General features: G+C 45.7%; 1 protein-coding gene across 7 annotated transcripts in view; it reads right to left on the reverse strand.

Annotated features, from left to right (window-relative positions):
* PLXNB1 (plexin B1) overlaps positions 1-18,846 on the reverse strand; it is a 78,908-nt gene that overhangs the window by 14,048 nt on the left and 46,014 nt on the right. For all 7 annotated transcript variants that reach the window (XM_064667456.1, XM_064667455.1, XM_064667452.1 and 4 more), the window contains 16 exons: positions 17,657-17,757; positions 16,876-17,008; positions 16,005-16,161; positions 13,047-13,155; positions 12,840-12,948; positions 11,391-12,251; positions 11,146-11,271; positions 9,915-10,037; positions 8,852-8,945; positions 8,520-8,686; positions 7,343-7,494; positions 5,377-5,482; positions 3,659-3,795; positions 2,866-3,042; positions 2,499-2,667; positions 1,121-1,363 (listed from right to left, as the gene is read on the reverse strand). In XM_064667456.1, coding sequence (XP_064523526.1) covers positions 1,121-1,363; positions 2,499-2,667; positions 2,866-3,042; positions 3,659-3,795; positions 5,377-5,482; positions 7,343-7,494; positions 8,520-8,686; positions 8,852-8,945; positions 9,915-10,037; positions 11,146-11,271; positions 11,391-12,251; positions 12,840-12,948; positions 13,047-13,155; positions 16,005-16,161; positions 16,876-17,008; positions 17,657-17,757 — 2,964 coding nt within the window. The remainder of the gene's footprint in view (positions 1-1,120; positions 1,364-2,498; positions 2,668-2,865; positions 3,043-3,658; positions 3,796-5,376; positions 5,483-7,342; positions 7,495-8,519; positions 8,687-8,851; positions 8,946-9,914; positions 10,038-11,145; positions 11,272-11,390; positions 12,252-12,839; positions 12,949-13,046; positions 13,156-16,004; positions 16,162-16,875; positions 17,009-17,656; positions 17,758-18,846) is intronic.

Consider the following 18,846-nt stretch of genomic DNA (forward strand, 5'->3'; position numbering starts at 1 on the left):
ATCTGAATTGGCTGCAGGAGTTAATTTTGTAAGCTAAAAATTCACTTGCATACAATTTAGATTACAGCTTTAGGACCCATAGCATGCTGCATAAGTACAGTTATAAATAGCCTGTCCTCTTAAGGCTCTTCAGCCACATCACATCTTCCCTCTGTGTATGTATTTAAAAAGATAGTCTCATGTCAGTTAACCCATACACCCCGGTGAATCAATCAATGCCTTGCAAAGGTGTAACACATCTATGCCACTGCTCTTATCTGCTTTAGTTTTGGGGGCTTAAGACTCCTTTTTTTAATAAAACCATGCTAACCGATGTTAATTACATTCTTATGTTTCAATGCTTTCTAAACCCACAGCTCTGTCAGCATATTCCAACAGGATGGCAGATCGACCTCCTTGCTCTTTGGAAGTTCTTTTTCAGTCTTCTCAAACTGCCCTGCTTCTCCAACGTGCATTCAAACCCCAGTGGCAGCAGTCTGGACATTTCTAGACTCGTACGTCCTCACAGTTTTTACTTGTGCAAAAAAAGAGCAAGTGGAGAAACTGCATCTCCAGCTGTAGCCATTAGTTTTCTTAATGAGTGTCAGACTAGAAAGTACCTTTCCATACAAAAGAAAACTCAGAAATTTTTTTTTCCACATGTACAATAAAAACATCAGCCACTCTGCACTTCCATGTCATATTTAAAGAGTGATTTTCCTGCCTGCACCCAGTAAGGTCTTCCCTACTGGCAAGATTCTTTTACTCCTAAGTTACTTCTAGAGGAATCTGAAGCAGGTACAAAAAAAACAGCAGCTGAGAATAGGATGTGCGGATAATTTAGTACTAACATCTTATATACAAATAGTTTACTAGAATTAAAAATAAAAAAGCACAAAAGTTTCCACAAGCCCCTTGAAGCCCTTAACAATGTTTTATGGGCTCAGGAGGCTTTTTTGATGCACTCTTTTCCTTCCTCTTATGTACCATTTCTCACAGGCCAAAGCAGATGTGCTGTGACAGGCTGTAACCATGACAAATGCCTTAAAAACCCTGGATACTGCATGACACCAATTTGAAACACTCAGCTTAGAAACAACTCCGTACAATAAACATTAATTCCAGCTAGTTTTTGTGTTACCTCCACAGAGATGACACTTCCTGGCTTGTGACGATATGGTTTGGCAGGATCCTCAGCATTCAGTGGTTTTAGGACAGGATTGACTTCATAAGAGAAGGGTATGGGATGCAGTGAATTGAAATCAAAGCTCAGATTATCCAGAATAAATTCCAGTTTGATACGGACACTCCTCAACAGCAGGTTAATGGCTGGAGTTTTGCACAGGATCAGGTAAGAGGAGTTAACAAGACATGGCTCTTCAAACTAAATGCAAAAGGCAAAAAAAGTGTCAGTAGTGGAACACCAGTGCTTCTCCTGCAGCTTGGCAATACTTCTCATTCTGAGCAATCTGGGGCCAGTCTGCATTCCTTTCATCTGGAACAATGCCAGAGGAACTCTGCTTAACTGTAGAGGGAAAAATCCAAGATCTGAGGAATTCCCCATGTTCCTCTAAGGAAGGTTTTCATAGCACTGGTTTTGTTGGAAGGTTTCAGTGCTGAGAATCAGCTTTGATATCCCCCTGGCAGCAAATTTTGGAGAGAGACCTGCTTTAGATCTCCCTGCTCTGACAGAATGGGACCAAACACCTTCAATGCAAGGCTGATTTCCCAGTCTGAAAGCTTCTGTGAAAGTGTTCCCGTGCCTGGCTGGATACATTTTATACATTTGGTGAAAGTATTAGTCTGGGATTTTTCTGCCCTACAGCCTCAAATGCTTTCCCAAGAACATTGGTAAAACCAGCTGTTATTTATCCACATGCATCAGAAGCACATTCTCTCAGTTCATGTAAAGGAAGCCCTCCATCATGTGCACTAGTAATACAAATCCTTCTTGTACTCGGGCTGCCAAACACCCTCTACCTCTGCGAAATTCTGCTGCATGCTCTGTGACCTTGGTGACCACATCAATACCTCTGTGGTGACCCAACTCAGCAGACTGGCAGCAGGAGAGTAGAAAATGTTGGTCACACTGGTAATTTAACTGAACTCTGCCTGGTTTTGTATCTCAGACTGAAAGAGAGCCCAGAGACTATAGGGATGGGCTGAACTGTGCAAAAGGAAGAGTCTGGAGCGCAGACACGCTGAGCCACACAAGCTCTCTGACTCAGTTGTAGATTCCTTTATCTCCACACTGCTGCCCTGCTATTTCTGTCCCACGTCACAATCCTGCACATCTCTAAGCAGAAGCAGACCCAACCCATGGAAAGGTTTGTGAAAGTGCTTAACCTCTCAGTCTGGCAAAGAAAAATTTCACTCGGCCAAGACTGTTGATACAATCCATGCAGGTAACAGCAACTAGGGGGGAAAAAAAGCCCTATGGACAAAAAGTCCACCTGTCCAGAAGCAGACACATCAACCTGTGTGCACCCACATCCCCACTGAGCACTTTGCCATGCTACCTGCTGGATGCTGCACAGAGCATCCTCAGGGCACTCCGAGTCTGGGATGATTCTGCGCCATCGTCCGGCTCCTCTGCGCCGGCGTTCGGATGGAGAAACTGTAACTCGGATCTTGGGTTTCTGTACAACATCTAAGTTGTATCCATGAACTCTGAGCACTCTCCCTCCACTGAAAGAGAAAAGTAGCTGATTTCACCCACCTGTTATTCATTAGCTCCATTTTGCCCATGCTGCCACCCTTCTGCTTATGCTTTTTCCTACAAGCCTGGCTTTACCCCAAAGTGCAACTCAACAGACAGAGGCTGCTGGTGCTGGAGTACCTGCCTCTGCACAGAGCCCCAGGGAAGGAGCATTCAAGTCTTTCTACCTGAGGAAGCTTTTAGGTGGCTCTGCAAAAGTGATGTTGGGATCCAGAGTATATCTGAAGAGGGATCCTTCCAGTCTCCGCTCTTGGTCCCCATATTTGATGGTGACTGGGAGTTCTGCGGACACATTGCTGGGACTCGTCTGGCATGCCAGCTGATCCTCTGTCATCTCAGAGAGGCTTAGAGAGACAGAAGAGAGAACAAGGAATTAACACAGCCACTGCAGAGACAGATTTTATAGTACTATGCCTTTCTCTTTGCAGACAGTCTGCAAACCTCTGCTGAAAGCTCTTGTGCCTTATCTAAGCAAGCAATAACTGCTGGGCACTTGTCAGGCAGCAGCGTATGGACAAAAAGCAGGTATAGTCACTGTCCAGATTGAAGAGACTGGACACAACTACCAAGGCATGTGCCCCTTCTCACCAGCAGTGAGGTGAGTCAGGGGTACATGTTCCAGGGTGCAAGAGAACAAGCAGCTCTTAGGGTCAGGCTGCAGGAGCCAACTGCAGCTCCCCATCGGCAAAAGCAGAGTGTCAGGATGGGGTACAGTCCTGTCAAGAGACATGCAGAACAGAGGTGTGTAGCACTGCTCATGTCCAAGGGATGTGGGCAGGAATCTAAGATAGTCAATGTTGTTGCCATGACCCTCAAAGGGAGGATCCCCTGGAAGACGGAGGAGAGCAGAACTCCAACTGCTTGTGCTAAGGGCTGAGCCAGGCAGCACCACACCCTGTGGGGCTCTGGGAAGGACTCAGGACAGTGCACAGCCAGCACATGGGCAGGGACTGATCTTACATTTGGCAAGGGAGGTCTCCAAGCAGGACACTGATCTCGTTAGGATGCCCAGTCAGCAGCTTTGAGCCCAGAAGGGTAAGGCAGGTTCCTCCTGCTTTGGGGCCCTGAGTTGGAACAATGGATTTCAGCTCTGGGTTCTAGAAGAGGGAAGGAAAAAAAAAAGAAGTGAGTGACAAGACCTCAAAAGACAAGACAAGAAAAGGAAAACTGCAGAATATTTTCAGTGACCTCCAGTGCTCTGGAAGTAGAAGCTACAGTTCCCAATCACAGGCAGGCCTCAGCTAGGCTCCAGCAGCTACCTTACAGAGCAGAGATAACAGAGGAGGGATCAATCACACTAGCAAGACCAGGAATTCGGGACCTTTCCACGGACTGCCAAAGGCAGATGGATGCTGCAACCAGCAGAGCTGTGAGCCTCACACACAAACCCTAGGATTAACAGTTCAAAGGGATTGTTCAGATCAGTAATTGGATTAATAACTCAGGTTAGGAAAACCAAGGTAGCAAATAAATTGTCTGTTTGTCTAGCAGATGAGGAGATTACCAGCAGGGAGCCCTGAGAATCTGTGTTGAGACCTGTGCTGTTAAACATACTTGTAAGTGACCTGGAAAGGGGAAACGAAATTTGATAAATTATTCAGAGTAACAAAAAAAACTTTGTACCAATGAGGAGATATAGCAAAATTTAGAGAAGCCAGGCAGGATGGCACAAGTAACTCACTGCTGACAAATAAAAAGCAAGATCCATGGAGTGAGAAGGAACAAGGAGACTACAGAAAAAAAAGCCAACCAATGTACAAAGTTGTGAGTCTCCAAGTAATTCCTGCTTATTCAAGAGTGCTTTTGTACCTGTACAACCCTACCAGCTGTAAGCACAGATCTCAACAAAAACACACCAAGTGGTAGGAATTACTGGGAAGTGAAGTAAGAAAAAAACATTTTTATGTCACAGTAAAAATTCCTTTTGCACTTCTCATCAGTGCCTCAAAATGGTGATAACAGAACCAAAATCAAGAGAAGAGCAATAGCATAGTTCAGTATATATATATGGTTCCATAGAGCCAAAAATGGAAAAGCCCAATAGTTTTCTGCATCTCTCTCCCCTTCCTACGGGAGAGGGAGACAAGCAACTAGATACATAATTTGTAACTTATGCAGCAAGGACAAAAAAGGAATAATTGTACCTAAAAATTGCTTAAATATTATTTCATAGTTGCTGGGTTTAAGATATCAAAAAGTTAACAGAAACATGTTTAAAAGTAATAGGAAACATTTTTCCATACAACGCACAGGAACTCTGGACTTACTGCCACTAGCTGCTGAAGGTCAGAAGCTAAAAGTGTGTTCAAACAACCATTTGCAAATCAACAAAAGCAAAGTCAGAAGTCTTAGTAAGATGTTAGGCCATCAATAAAAAAAAAATAAATCTTCAAACTGAAAAGATACCCTGTATTTTTCCTCTTTCTTTATGCATTTGATAGTTACCATTGTAAAAAAAAAAAAAAAGCTATGAAATCACTTGACTACAGGATCTTTAGTATTACCCAGTACAGCTGTTCTTATAATCTAAAGAGAGAATGGGAGGAGAACAAAACAAAACAAAACAAATCCCAACACACCACACACCACACCAGAAGTGCCTGGTAGAGTCCCGTAAGTTCACACAGCAAACAACCAGGGATACTTGAAACACAGGGGAGGTATTACAGTTATGTTACCTGATAGGTGAAAACATGCCCAGAAACGCCTCGTCCTCCTCCAGGCACTTCCACCACGATATGCCCAAATCTCTCTGTCCAGCTCCCGCCAGTGACACACACGATACTGCAGGACAATCCAAGAACAGTGTCACACCAGGGAAAAGCAGGTGAGCTGCATCCATCACATCATGTCCTCAAACCATCCAGCAACCACTGCTCCCTTCTTCCAGCCTTATCTCATGCTCAGAATATACAACCAAACACCGAGAAACACCTCTAAAAGATGGATTAGGTGCAGCAGAAAAAAGCAAGGGCCAGTTCCAAACAGGCCCATCCTATCTAAGATTGTTCATTCTGGGACAGACAGGATGACACCCACTGTAATACAGATGCATGAAGAGTCCAAGAACTCTGCCATTGTCCAGGGCTGATCAAAATCAGTCACATCTGGAGGGACCCTAAGCCAGCAGTGGTCAGTGCACAGATTAGTGCTGTGTCTGATACAGGAGAAGACTCAAGACTGTGGGTTCAGATGGCACTGGTCTTCAGCCAGTGGCTCTAGAACCAGCCAGATCCCCTGATCTGCACCAACCATTCTTCCCATCCCTTTTTCCAGACATAATTTAATGGGGGAGATGCTAACAAGGTGAAAAGTCAAGTTAAATTAAGAAAAGAGCAGCAAGGAATCCCATGTTACAGCACTGATTTGCTAACAGAAAAGCTACTCTGCAGGAGACTTCCCAGCCTTCCTGCACAGCATGAGATTAATTTTGTCTGGGCCTTGCTCAGGAGTGGGTTCCAGCTTCACAGCTATATCCCCTCAACTAAAGAAGCTCAGGAATTTGAACTTAGGCAGTGCAGTCCAAGCCAAGCTACTGTGATGCCAGGTGATTTATAGATACAGAACACAGACAGTGCTAACCCCAGGAAGATTACGCTCTAATTCTAGGATGCAAACAGAAAGCAGATGGATCCAGACAAACAAAGCACACAGACAGGACAACAGTGCTCGACACAGCAGGCCATTCCCAGCAGGATCTTACCTGGCTCCTAGAGGGAAGGGTGCTACAACTGTTGCTACCACAGAATGGAAAACACATTTGTGATAGCTCTGGCAAGAGATTACTCACAATTGCTTTCTTCTGCTGCTGCTTGTTTGGCTCCTCTCCCTTCCTGGTCCAAGGCTCCCACCTACCTGCCCTGCCACAGGCCAAATACACAGATATCTCTTTCTCCTTGGTCCCCCAAATCACACCTCCTGACACTTAATTATTGCCTTCTTATATGGTTCTCTCCTGGCCAGACACAGCAGCTATGCAGTTCTCTATCACTGACATGAGCTGGATTCAGCAGGACAGGTCTTTCTGCTTCACACTCCTCTCTTTGCCACTACTTTTACAAGCATTGTGTGACCTGCCAGGCACTCCTGGTGACCAGAAGGGTGGCACAGGGCCCACCAGGACTCCTTCACCTGTCCCTGGTCGAGAAGGTCTTTTCATTGGGTTTGTTCCTGGCAGTGGAAGTCTACCTGGCAAATGAAGACTGACAGTATAGGGGTGTGCCTCCAACCACGTGTTCCCATCCTCACCCTGTGTTAACATGGTCAGGATATTTCCCTATCAGTGACACTTGCACAAGCCACATCCTTTGCTCTATTGAAATCACCCTGTGGCTGGAAGAGACATCCATGAACTGTAGGGCTCTGAGCCCATGACTCCCTGACCTGGCTGGACTGCAGGCTCTGTATGGGCAGCATGGTCGGAATACGGCATCGCCGTTTGGCTGTCGCCTTGCACACAACCTTATTCCTCTAAGGTCACTGCCTAAGCAACTATTCAGATAGAGACCTTACTCAGGGCACTTCCTGGGGAATGGGCAAGGCTCAATATCTGCTACAGCAAAGGCAAAGACATCTCAGGCTGGGTCAGCAGCCAAGGGAAAAGCCAGCGCCTGCCTCTGGGAGGAGGCTTCACAGATACTCTACCTGCTAGAGATCTCATACTCTTGAGCATCTACGGCACAGGGAATTCCTGCAACAGTGACAGTTTCTGCAATGTCTTGATGTTTCTGCCCGAGGTTTGAGCCAGTGATGGTGATTCTAGTGCCACCTTCCACTGGTCCAGACAGGGGGTACACCTGCAAAGACATCCGCGCATGTGTAAATGTCACAGCATCTCAGACCTCTGCAGTCTGGCGACTGATCTACAGCACAGGGCCCTTCAACTCTGCCTGCTCAGTTCACTGACTCTTTTTACTAGCTTGGACTAGTACCAGGTCACAGCCTCACCAGAAGAAAGGCCTTTAAACAACACCACAGTTGGAGCCTTCTTTCCCATACCTTGCTGTTGCCAGCAGTCCCCACCCAGAGGTGATAATCCACTTGGAAGGCAAAGACTGCCCTGCTTTGCCTTCCCATTAACATGCTGACCACTCCACAGGGCATTTGTGCTGAAGAGTGGGAATGCACAAGCCAATACACGTTACTAGTATTGAAGCAGCAAGCACCATTCCCCCCTCAGCATCAGGACGACAATGAATTGCATGCTGCACAAACGTCAAAGCTCTGTCCCTGAGCAGCATCCAAGATAAACTAAGACAAGATGCAGCACATGGATGTTGTGTGCCACTGGAGGGAGGACAAGCTGACAGCAAAAGGGACACATGGCTACAGACACTTGTCATGTGGCAGTTAGCAAGAAACATTTAAAATAAACAGACAAAAATAATTAATTCCAGTAACCTCTCATGCCTTTCCCATCTTTGCTGTGCTGTTATCATTAGGTTTTGCTCTCCTTTGCCCCAGGCTCAGTTGGGCCGACCTGTTTCAGGGTCTGGCTGGGGACAGTTGGAGGATCCATCCTGTGGATCCTTTCCCAGCTCCTGAACGATTCTGCTCTTGGTGTACCATTTTCAGCTTGCATGAGATACAAATGCATCTTTCCCCACTATTTTCTATCAGCAAACTGAAAGCCCAGCACAACAGCCTAGAATCCTCACAACACTGAGGGATCACAATTGAACAGGACTACCTTGCTCTTCGGATGGCCAATGTGTTATCGAGCTGCACTGTTTGCACTCTGGGTTCACAGCCCTTTGATTTCCACTGCAGAACGGAGCCCTCCTTGCCCCGGGTGCAGTACACTAGCGAGCAAATTACTCACAGAGTGAATGAGAGGTGCTGGACACAGGTCTTCAATTTCTTCCTTGCAAGAGCCCCTGAAGATACAGCTGGGGTTGTCACCTCCACACCACACGCAGTTGTACTTTGAGTCAGCTGTTTGGCATCGGCTACAATCAGTGTGTCCCACAGAGCAGTTGTAAAACGTCACTGCAAAGGAGAAAAAGTCAGAGGCATCTGCAAACATCCCCATAGGGCACAGAACAATCCAGGAACTTGGCACCCTATACAGAACCTGCTCCTCCTCCTGCCCCTGTGACAAGCAAGGGAAGTGAGGCTCTATGTTTTCCTTCTGGGAAGGTGTTGCACTCCTACCATGAAGATCTGCAGCACTGTCCACTCGAAGGTGTCGTCGCCTCTGTACAAACACCACAGCGTTGAATTCAAGTTGAGATGCTGTGTAACTGTACTGAAAAGACAAAGACCATCAAGAGGATTTAATAGAGGCACAACAAAACAGCTGAACAGGCAAAAAGCATCAGCATCTGCCCTGCAGAGTGCACGGCACATACAGCCTACACAGAGCTTCCCATGCATGCAGACAAGGCAGTGTTAGCTGGGGCAGTGGCAGCACAGGCCTGTCCTCACTGATTCCTACAGCCACAATTCTGCTCTAGAAAAAGCAGCAGGCTTTGGTTCACTAGGATGAACACTGAAAACAAATGTGTGCTCACAACAATACTTGTCAAACTTCCTAACTGCATTCCTAAATGGCATATTCCTATCTACAAGCCACTTGCTCAGAAAATTGCTCAGGCTGGCATTTATGCCATTTCAGTAGAGCTAAAGATGTAAGATTACAACTGGTCTGTAGGGCTCATGTGCACAAGAGCCTATGTTGTTCTTCTCCTTTAACTACATGAGCTTGTGAACTAAAAATATCACCTCTGCTTGCAAATCTTGCCTTAAGCAAAATTCACACATCATCCAGATATGTACATGGCTGTTTTAATTTTGCCGGTAATCTTACAATCCACAGGCTAGCTTCTACTGCCAAGGAAGAACATTGGTATTGACAGCAGTTTTCTTTTCACAGCAGAACAACCATCACAGAAGTCACAATCCAGAGAATGACAAACAACAGTGCCTCAAGCTAAAGCAGGAGAAGCACTGCGCTGGCCAGTTCAGAGACAGCATCATCCCCTGCTACAGCCAAGGCACCAACAGGTTGTGTGGCTCAGACTGCACAACCTTCCTGCAAGTTGAAGATACCAGTACTGCTGGGCAGTAGCATCACAGATGAGAGCCCCATAGTGCTAAATATCCTACAGATATTTTTGCAAAACATGTTCTTTTCCCCAGAGCTTGCCTTCCAGCCTGCTGAGCAAACCCAGCACCAGTGTGAATTCTGAAATGGTACAGTAATCCAAGCACTCACCTGGTTCATCTGGCAGGTGATATAACAGAGAGACCGGTTTGTTTCATCTCCTTCCACATAAGCATCCATCACCACTGTCCTCCCCTCCACATTCAGGACACACTCATAGTCCCACTGCTGGTCCTGCAGAGAAGAGACACATGGCACCACTTCTCCATGACACAGCTTCAGGCTGCACAAGTGTCGTCCTGCCTCTCCAGTTCAGTACCTTTTACCAAGCCACCTACTGTGCCAGCAGTGTGCTCCTCCCATTCCCTTCGTTATGCCAACTCTACACTACATTCAGGGGCTCTCTATGCTGTCACTGCCTCCATGTACGAAAGGTAAACCAACACAAAACAAAACAAAACACCTAGAAGGGAGAATGTGTGTCAGTGTGGGGAGAACTCAGCACAAAGGAGGGAATTAAAGGAAAACCAGTGGGACTGTGAAGTTATGCCTGTTTGTATCTGTAAAACACCAGCTTGGAAGTGAAGAGTGGAGTACACAGATTAGGGGCAGAGCATGTGAAAAACACTAAGTGTCTTTTTCTCCTCTCCCTCTCTCTTTCCTGCAAACCTACCACTGAATTGCTTAGACACTTCTTGTAAAAACAATGGATATGCATCTATCTGTAACCAGCTCTGCTACTCTGAGCAGTGCAGTATGTCAGGTTTAATGTATAAAGTAACAATCAGACTGTGGGCTGCATGTTCCGAGGCAGTTGTTTGTAAAAGGTTACTAAATCATCTTCTGTCTTGAGAAGCAAAGAGAATTTTTATCAAAGCCACACCCAAGAAACAGCTGTCAAGGGTGGTTTTCCCCACTGCAGAAGTTTCAGGTATGACAGGAATAGCCACATTAACTTGAGCATGCCAGAAAGGAAAGGGAACAGATGACTTATCTTTAGTTTATGGAAACACAAACAATCAGCAGGGATTCAGCAGGAAGTTATTCCAAAAACTAGCATCTGCAGTGCAGCACAGGTGCAATTTAATCCAAATGCATGCAGATCTTCTCCAGCAGGTTGGTGCACACCTGTATTCTCCCTTTTTCTGTGTGACTTTCTACCCACCAATAAATCCAGCTATGGAATTCTTTATGCACAGAAGTAGGTCATTCCTCTAGGAGAAACCTAGGCAAAGCCACAACTGTGTCTTACACATATTTTCAGCAGTTCAGTGGCCAGGTTGCCCAAACAGTGCCCTGTAATAATACAGTTTCTCAAAGGTGGTGGTGTTGAGCTGACTACCTGATAGAGGTGGAAGTTCTTTCCCAGCAGAGTTATCTTCCTCGCCACGTTGACTGGAAACAGTGAAGATCCCTGGATTCCCTGCACACAGGGACATGCATCTGGACCCCAGCTAGGCTCTTCATTCTGAAAAAAACACAGGGCAAAACCTCTCCTGAGTGCTGAAATACTAGACTGGCAATCTGCATGAAAATATCGAAGAGTTACAAGCCTTGGTCTATGAATTCCAAAGCCCAGTAACTTACCTCCTCCCAAAACTCAGGGGCATCATACTGATAATCAAGGTCAGGGTGAAGGATCCGAGGAAAGTCAGGGACATCCCTCTCTGAAGAATCGCCATCACCCGACAGAAGAGTAGAAGCAGAGAAGAGAGATGTGTCATTCTCAGCCTGCAGCAAATCCATCCAGTCCTCTGTGTCCTGGAGTTCTGTGCCTTCCTCCAGCAGCCACTCCGGGGGAGCTGATGGTGGGAGCTCTGAAGCAGATAGTTCAGTTCCCAGCAATCCAGGAGAGTCATCAGAGGCAACAGGGCTCCCTGGCACCTGGCTGGGGGTCTGGGGAGATGGGATGGCAAATGTCAGTGCTTCTGTGGTAGGAAAAGGACTTGGAGCCCACTTGAAACTGGTGACAGGAGAGGAAGGTGTTACTGCAGCTGCAGACGTGTGCAGGGGGCTACCCACGGGGGTGGTGGGTGGGTCGGTGTGCCGTGGCTCCTGGGCTGTGGCTGGTCCTTCAGTGGGCAGGGCTGCGTGATCCACATTTTTGGATGGGCTGGTGAGGACAGATGCAGCGGGAGAGGTTGTCTCTGGCACAGTGACAGCAGGTTTGTCTGCTGGTGGTGGGAGCGGGGATTCTGTGGCGGCCTGGAGAGGGGCGGCTTCGGTCGAGAGAGTCAGGTACGTGTAGCTGAGGGTTTCCACAGGCTCAGTCATCGGATCTGGGGCTGCAGAGGGTGTGATGTGGATGGGCTCTGTGGGGGCCTCAGTGCTTGGTCCCACATGCACAGGGGTAGTGACAGGTTTTGTGGCCATGGTTGGGGCTGTGGTAGAAGACTTGGTGAGGGGAGCGGCTGAAGAAGGATACACACTTGAGGATGGAATCTGGGCCTAGAGAAAAACAACATGGTGGGGGGAGAAGAGGGAAAGAAATGAAACAATAAAACCCAAGCAGAGAAACACTCTGTATCACTTCTCATAGACAAGAGGCTGCTTCACCCTCTGGATTTTAATGAGAGCTGTATCTTATGCTGTCTTCTTGGGATGGGGCTGGGGAATGCTCACAGTGCAGAAAATCCAGCAACATTCCCTCTTCCCACGAGTGCCTGCTCTCACCTCCTCTCAGAGGGAGGTCTGCCAGTCTTCATCCCCCGCAAAACTGCAAGGCCACCTGTGGCAGCCAAAAATGGCATCTGTTCCACCTCCCCACTTGCAGCCTCCCGGTCAGCTTGCTCTTGTCCCTCACTTTGAAAACACAGGCTGGATAGCCCCAGGATAAGTGTGACCTGCTTCAGCTGATGGCATTTCCCCAGAAATCTGTAGTATCAGGGATGCAGAGCCTCGTGTCACTCCAAGGGGAGCTCCTCCTTGCTCACCTCCTTGCTTGATGTTACTGACAGCTGCTATTTTACCTGAGAAGAGATCTGACTCACTGAGGCTGTTACAGCACACAGGACTAGGACTGAGTAGGAGACGTACCCTTTCATTGTAGATAATGGTTCCCTCCTCACAGGCTGCTTTGTGGGTGCAGAGGTGCTGCTGGATGCACCAGTTACATCCCCAGAGACTGCTCACACACTTCTGACACCTGGGACAATGACAGAAAAGCAGCTGCTAAGAAAGGACGACCCAGGAAGGTACAGCCACCCTCACTAGAACTACAGAACAGAAAAAGCAGGTTCTCACGGTGCCGATTTCCACAGCAGGGCCACTGCAGCACAGTCATAGAAAGAGAAGTCCACAGAAGCAATGAAGATGTCATGGAAACGCACTACGAGCTTTATGGTGACATGATCTGAAAATGAAAATAAAAATTTCTTAGAAATGGAGCCCCTATAATAGTTTGCCATACTGTTAGGAGATACAGCATGTTTTAGGAGAGACACTGTCACAGAGACAGATCCCCTTCCATGCTTCCAGCATCTCAATCACTGGATTATCCTACAGACACTAAAAACAGGCTGGACAAGTCTGTCAGGTGTAGTTTGTGACAGCTCTTGCCAACCCATGGGAAGGAAGCCTAGTCTGAAGATCCCTCAGTCTTTATAATTCCACTGCCATCTCTGTATTAGAGGAAGATGTAACACTGAGGCTCAAAGCTGATTGTCTTTCTTTGTCATCCAAAGGAAAATGAAACCCTTAGAATGGACATGGCCCTTCACATACTGCCTTCACCTCGAGAGCTTTGTTCTACAACCAGACTGAGAACTGAGTCAGTGAAGAAGTTTATAAGAGACTTGTAATCTCAGCTGCAATGACTGAAGGCTTATCTGCTTTCAATCCAGATCTCACGTCAACTACAAGCCTCAGGATAGCCCTGTTTTCTTTGGGAAAAGACTGTCACTGTTTTCTGTAGACCAAACAGCTGCAGAGATGGTCAAAACTTGCTGCAGCTGATAGCATCAGCCTAAAGGAGATATTTTGCATATGACAGTACTAAATCAGATAATTAATCTTGTTCTAGACAAATGCCTCCAACCTTAGAGTTGGTTATTAGTTCTTCAAATAATGGAGAACTGCTCCAGTCCAGGAGCTGTTGGTTATTAGTTCTTCAAATAATGGAGAACTGTTCCAGTCCAGGAGCTGTCATTTCTCAAAGGTAGTTGGCTATAAAAATAAGTAACAAGAACCTTGTCCACTGTTCCTCTCAGACTGAGAATTCAGAGCTCCTCTTGCAAGCAAGCTCTAGTCACAGCAAAACAATTAACATGTGAAGAATCAGTCAGGCCTAAGCTGGGTTCCTGAGAGGACAACAAGTCAAGCAGTATGCTAATCAATCAGTTAGTAATTAGGGGTGTATGGAAACCTATGATTAGGAGAAAATAAGGGTATCCTATGCGGCTGGAGGCTGGAGTCACTGCAGTACTGCCAACTCCTATCACTGTCGTAGAGGTGATTGCATTTGGCAGTGTTGGAAGGGATAACACCTCCCAGCATTTCAGGGTTATGACACCATATTTATAAATATTCCTTTCTCCAAAGAGGCCATTATTTCCCATGATGCCAATAATGCTGTTTGACAGTACAGAAGATGAGGTCGAGCACTTGCAAATTGAGAGTAAAAGTTTGTCACTTGTAGCTGTTGAGCCCCAAGCTGGTAGCACAGATAAGCTGGTATGCAACCTTTTTAAAAGAAAGCTGGAAAAAGGCAAATATTTTAGTGTGCTGGGGAAAGTATTATAAGTAGGAACAGGAAAGTGCTGGTATCTAAGGCCCTGATGAGATCTCACGTAAAAAGCAATGTACGAATCTAGTTACCAGCTTCAAATTCATCTTAGCAGAGTACAGACGCTGTACAAAGAAGGACTAGCAGTAGAGTGAACTAGAGAGGAAGTCTAAGGAACAGAAGAAAAGTTGGCACAGTTAACATGGCAAAATTCTATGCTAGGAATGCCCGTTCATTGAGTGGGAGAAGAGCTGTGGAAGCAAAAGGACAACACAAATAGATCAAATAGACAGAAACCATCCACGAGCAGGTTTAGGCCACAGAACAGGAGCCGCTGGATAAGCCTCAGAGATGCAATATGAAAATAATGTAGGTAAAGCATCTTGGATTAAAAGCAAGACTGACTTACAAAGGAGTTGATAAGAATATCTGAACCCCAGAATAATGAGAACTAGACTGTGGCTTTAACTACACTGATTTTCACAACTCTGCTTAAATTCAGGCCCACATTTGCACAGCTAAACAGGGAAGCCAATCCTGCCCACTCTGCCTGCAGTAGCAGTCCATGAGGCCCTTTCCCTCTGTTTCTGACCACCCTGGTTGTTTTCTTCCAGGCTACAGTAGTGTGAAAGCCAGATATTATAATACTGTAAATAATATTGAAAATGTAGGAGTTTGAGATTGAATGAGTGTGTTAGCTGTCATGTTATGTCCATGGAGATTGCTTCAGACCTATTAGCCAGCTGCATACTTGCTTGGAAAATCCGTTCAGCCCTTTAGGTGAATTGTGTGGAACGTTTCCCAACTGGCACCTGCCTTTTACATCAGATGAACAAGCTCTTTGAAGAGATCAGCTCATCAGAGCTCACACTGACAGGCTGGGTAAAATCCAATGAGAAGAAGATAAACTGAGAACTTTCCAGGTCCTTTAGGGTGGCCAATCAGCAATACTCAGCCAGCTATTGTTCACAGGCTGACTAAGTATTTTCTGAGGTTATGCCGCACTGCAGCTTTATTTCTAACTTTAAGGACTGTGGGTCTCTTCTTGCCTTTCCTTACATGTATTTCCTTCTCCCACTACATGGATTTTGAGAAGGTTTGCGTTTTGTTTGCTTTAAATAATACAGCACTATTGAAGAGAGTTCTCTCTCCTGATTTATGACAAAGCTGCCAAACCAGTCACCCCTCGAGACTGCATTTCAAATAACACTCAGATTTGCATACAACCCTTCAAACAGGATCTCTTTTCCAACTATCAGAATTTGGCATTGGAATTTGGCAACAGCCCAAAATAGCACAGGATGTGTGTGACACACAAGCAGAAAGTAAACAGATATTATGAGGAATGAAATGAACACCTGCTGACAGTCCACATACGCTCATGGCTGTTAATCCTGGCAATCTGATGGACCTACAATGTACTTTCTCCCAACAATGTTATCAGAGCTATCATGCTCCATTTAAAGCATTTCACTAACCTTTTCCTGTTGGCAAAGCTGGTGCTTGGCTGGGATCTGGAGAAGGACACATGATTCCTGACTCTGTCAGAACTGCTGGGCTTTCATAATCTTCAAAGTAACACGAGTAAAATTCTTCCTCACGCAGAGAAGGTAAATCCGAGATGGCCAAGAATATCTGCCAATTCAATATTATCCAGTAAATAATTTGCCCTCTAATAATTTGCCCTCATTTCATCTAATTTTCTGGTTCTGCTTTTTCAAAGGAAGAACCTCATAAAGTAGTTATCTACACATACACTCATTTTCCTATAATGTCTCTTAGGACCGACTGTTCCATTCATCATCTCTTGCCATTCCCAAACTGAACTTGGCATTTCTCCAGCAACTGACAACTTCCCCCTTTGCCCAAGCCTCTAGCAAAAGACAGGTTCTTGCCACTTCCTGACACAGTGACAGACTTCAAATCACTCCGGCACCTTCTTAGCTTTTCTGCCAGCTCTCACATGCCAGACTGGAGATGTAATTTTGGGTAACTCCTTTCAGATCTTCCTGACAGCAAGTGTCAGGAACAAACATTGAAAGCAGAGACACTGGCACCCTATAGATACTAAAATGAGGAGGGATTGCACCCAAGCAGCCATCACATACTCCAAAATACCAGGTAACTCTTAGCAGGCAAGGACATTTAGTATTATGAGGAAAAAAACCCCAAACAATTAAATGAACAACTTGGCAGTACCAGGAGATAAGTCCCTCATGTAAGCAAAGAACATGCTTGAAGGTTCAGTGGTTCAGTACCCCACAGAAAGACACAGAAAGATTTGTGACTTCTCAGTCTACAGGGGACTCTCTACAGCTTGAGCATCATCAGAGGATCATCACCACTCACATTTCTCTTTTCCTCCCTGCTGATATTGGCTGGAGTTAGTGACTGGACAGACAGACACTGCTGGGTAGAGTTAAAGCTCCAGAGCCACTGCTCACTCAACCTGGACCGCAAGCACTCGGAGCGACGGCTGCACCTGCAGGGAAACAGCAAGAAGCCCTGTGAGACATCTGTGCAGCAGGAGGGGTTTGGCTTCCAAGGGGACACTGACTGTCTCAAGCCTTGCTAGAGTCTTGGGGAAGCTGCTACACAAGCCACAGAAGTCCCAGCTTCCCACCACTTTCAATAATAGGATGAACTGTTGCCAAAATATAGATGGGTAGGCACTTCTGGAGCTTCAAGGGTCATGAACTAGTTCCTCTGGTTTTCTACAGGGGAACAGAGCCAGCAAGCAGACACACACACACTGGAATAAACAATGTCTCATTAAGCAACATCAGTAGGGGAACAAGAAGTGATTGATAAATAAGAGATTGACACCAGAAGAAGAGACAAGATAGTTTCTTTACATTTGAAATGAGGCAGTTTGAGCTGCAGCCAGACTAAAGCCAGACTGAACTCCACTGGACAGGAGAATCGTGAGTGGTGAGCAAAGACCCAAAAAGCAATGAAAAGATGCCCTTTTAGGGAGGCAGAAAGAGGAATGGTAAGTTAGAGTGAATATCCCACAAAGGAACTAAAAATAAACTAAATCCAGACAGAGATATAAGAAAAGAGGAAGCAGAGACAATCCCTAAGCACTATCTCTCTAAAATCCTTGCAGGTGAACAGGGATCTATCTTACCGTCCCTGAAGGACACACCAGCCACAGTAGGGATCTTTCAGTGCCAGACAGGATTCACAGTCCAAGTACAGGGAACATTCCATTATGGGAACCTTTACCACCTGTCACAAAAAGAAATGAAAAGTGAAAACACATTACAGGCAACACAGCTTCCAGATCATTGGCTCCTTATACCTAACTAAAAAGTCCCATGTTTGCATGCTCACCAAAGCAACTTCTCAATCTCCACTTTATCTTCCCATAAAAACAAGCAAAAAATAAAGGAACAAGTGTCCAGAGCCCATCTGAATGGCCATTTCACACCACGCTGTACAGAGGCACTGAGGCAAGTAAAGCATACTGCTACTCATAAATTATCTGTGACACACTTTGCAAGGAGGTGACTTTATTTAGTCATAAAACTGTATTTTAACAAAGTAGATTAAAGAACAGCAGACTGAATATCATCCATTCTTTTACTTTTCTGGACTCTGTCATACGAGATCTCTCTTGACATGCAGGTGACTGAAGCTGGAGACAGCAGCTCCGGCTGAGGCCTCTGAATCCATCTGCACTATTGTCCAGCTCTACCTGGTAGAGCTGACTGGAAGTAGACCATGAAACTTTGATCAATGTGGAACAAAAACCTTCTGCCATCTAGAGGTAAATTTTACTTGCAAAACTTCTCTGCTTTAACTTACCATCCTTGCTCATTTCAGCCTCTTACCCTCTTTAATCCACTACTACACTTCAGCTACTACTGTCAGCTACTTTGAAATACCAACTTCTAATCCCAGACCCATTACTTTTGCTAAGTACATGATGTAATTTGCATCTTTTAATTGACAGAACAATTACTGTTAAGGATATATTTCAGATTTCCCTAATCTTCTTCCACTCACAGATTTCAACTCCTCCTTTGAAGTGTTACAAATTTTACAAGTATCTCAAACTGCACTGGGGGAGTGAAGGGAAGCAGTAGTTTTCCAGCATGCTCTCATTTTTGTTTGTTCTTTCCTTCAGAGTAACTCAAGGGCTGCTTTTCCCCTTGCTAGGAGGATCCTTTTCTTTCCAGCTCAAGTCGCTGATATGAGTGGTGTTGTACAAATCCTCTCAAATAAAGTATCCATAGCTGGATTTCCTACTCAGCAGACACCAATATCCCAAAAGCCCGAGGCATCGCAGTGCCTCTTTTCCTCCAACTGCCTCTG

The sequence above is a fragment of the Pseudopipra pipra genome, chromosome 11, assembly GCF_036250125.1.
Source record: "Pseudopipra pipra isolate bDixPip1 chromosome 11, bDixPip1.hap1, whole genome shotgun sequence".
Lineage (NCBI taxonomy): Eukaryota > Metazoa > Chordata > Aves > Passeriformes > Pipridae > Pseudopipra > Pseudopipra pipra.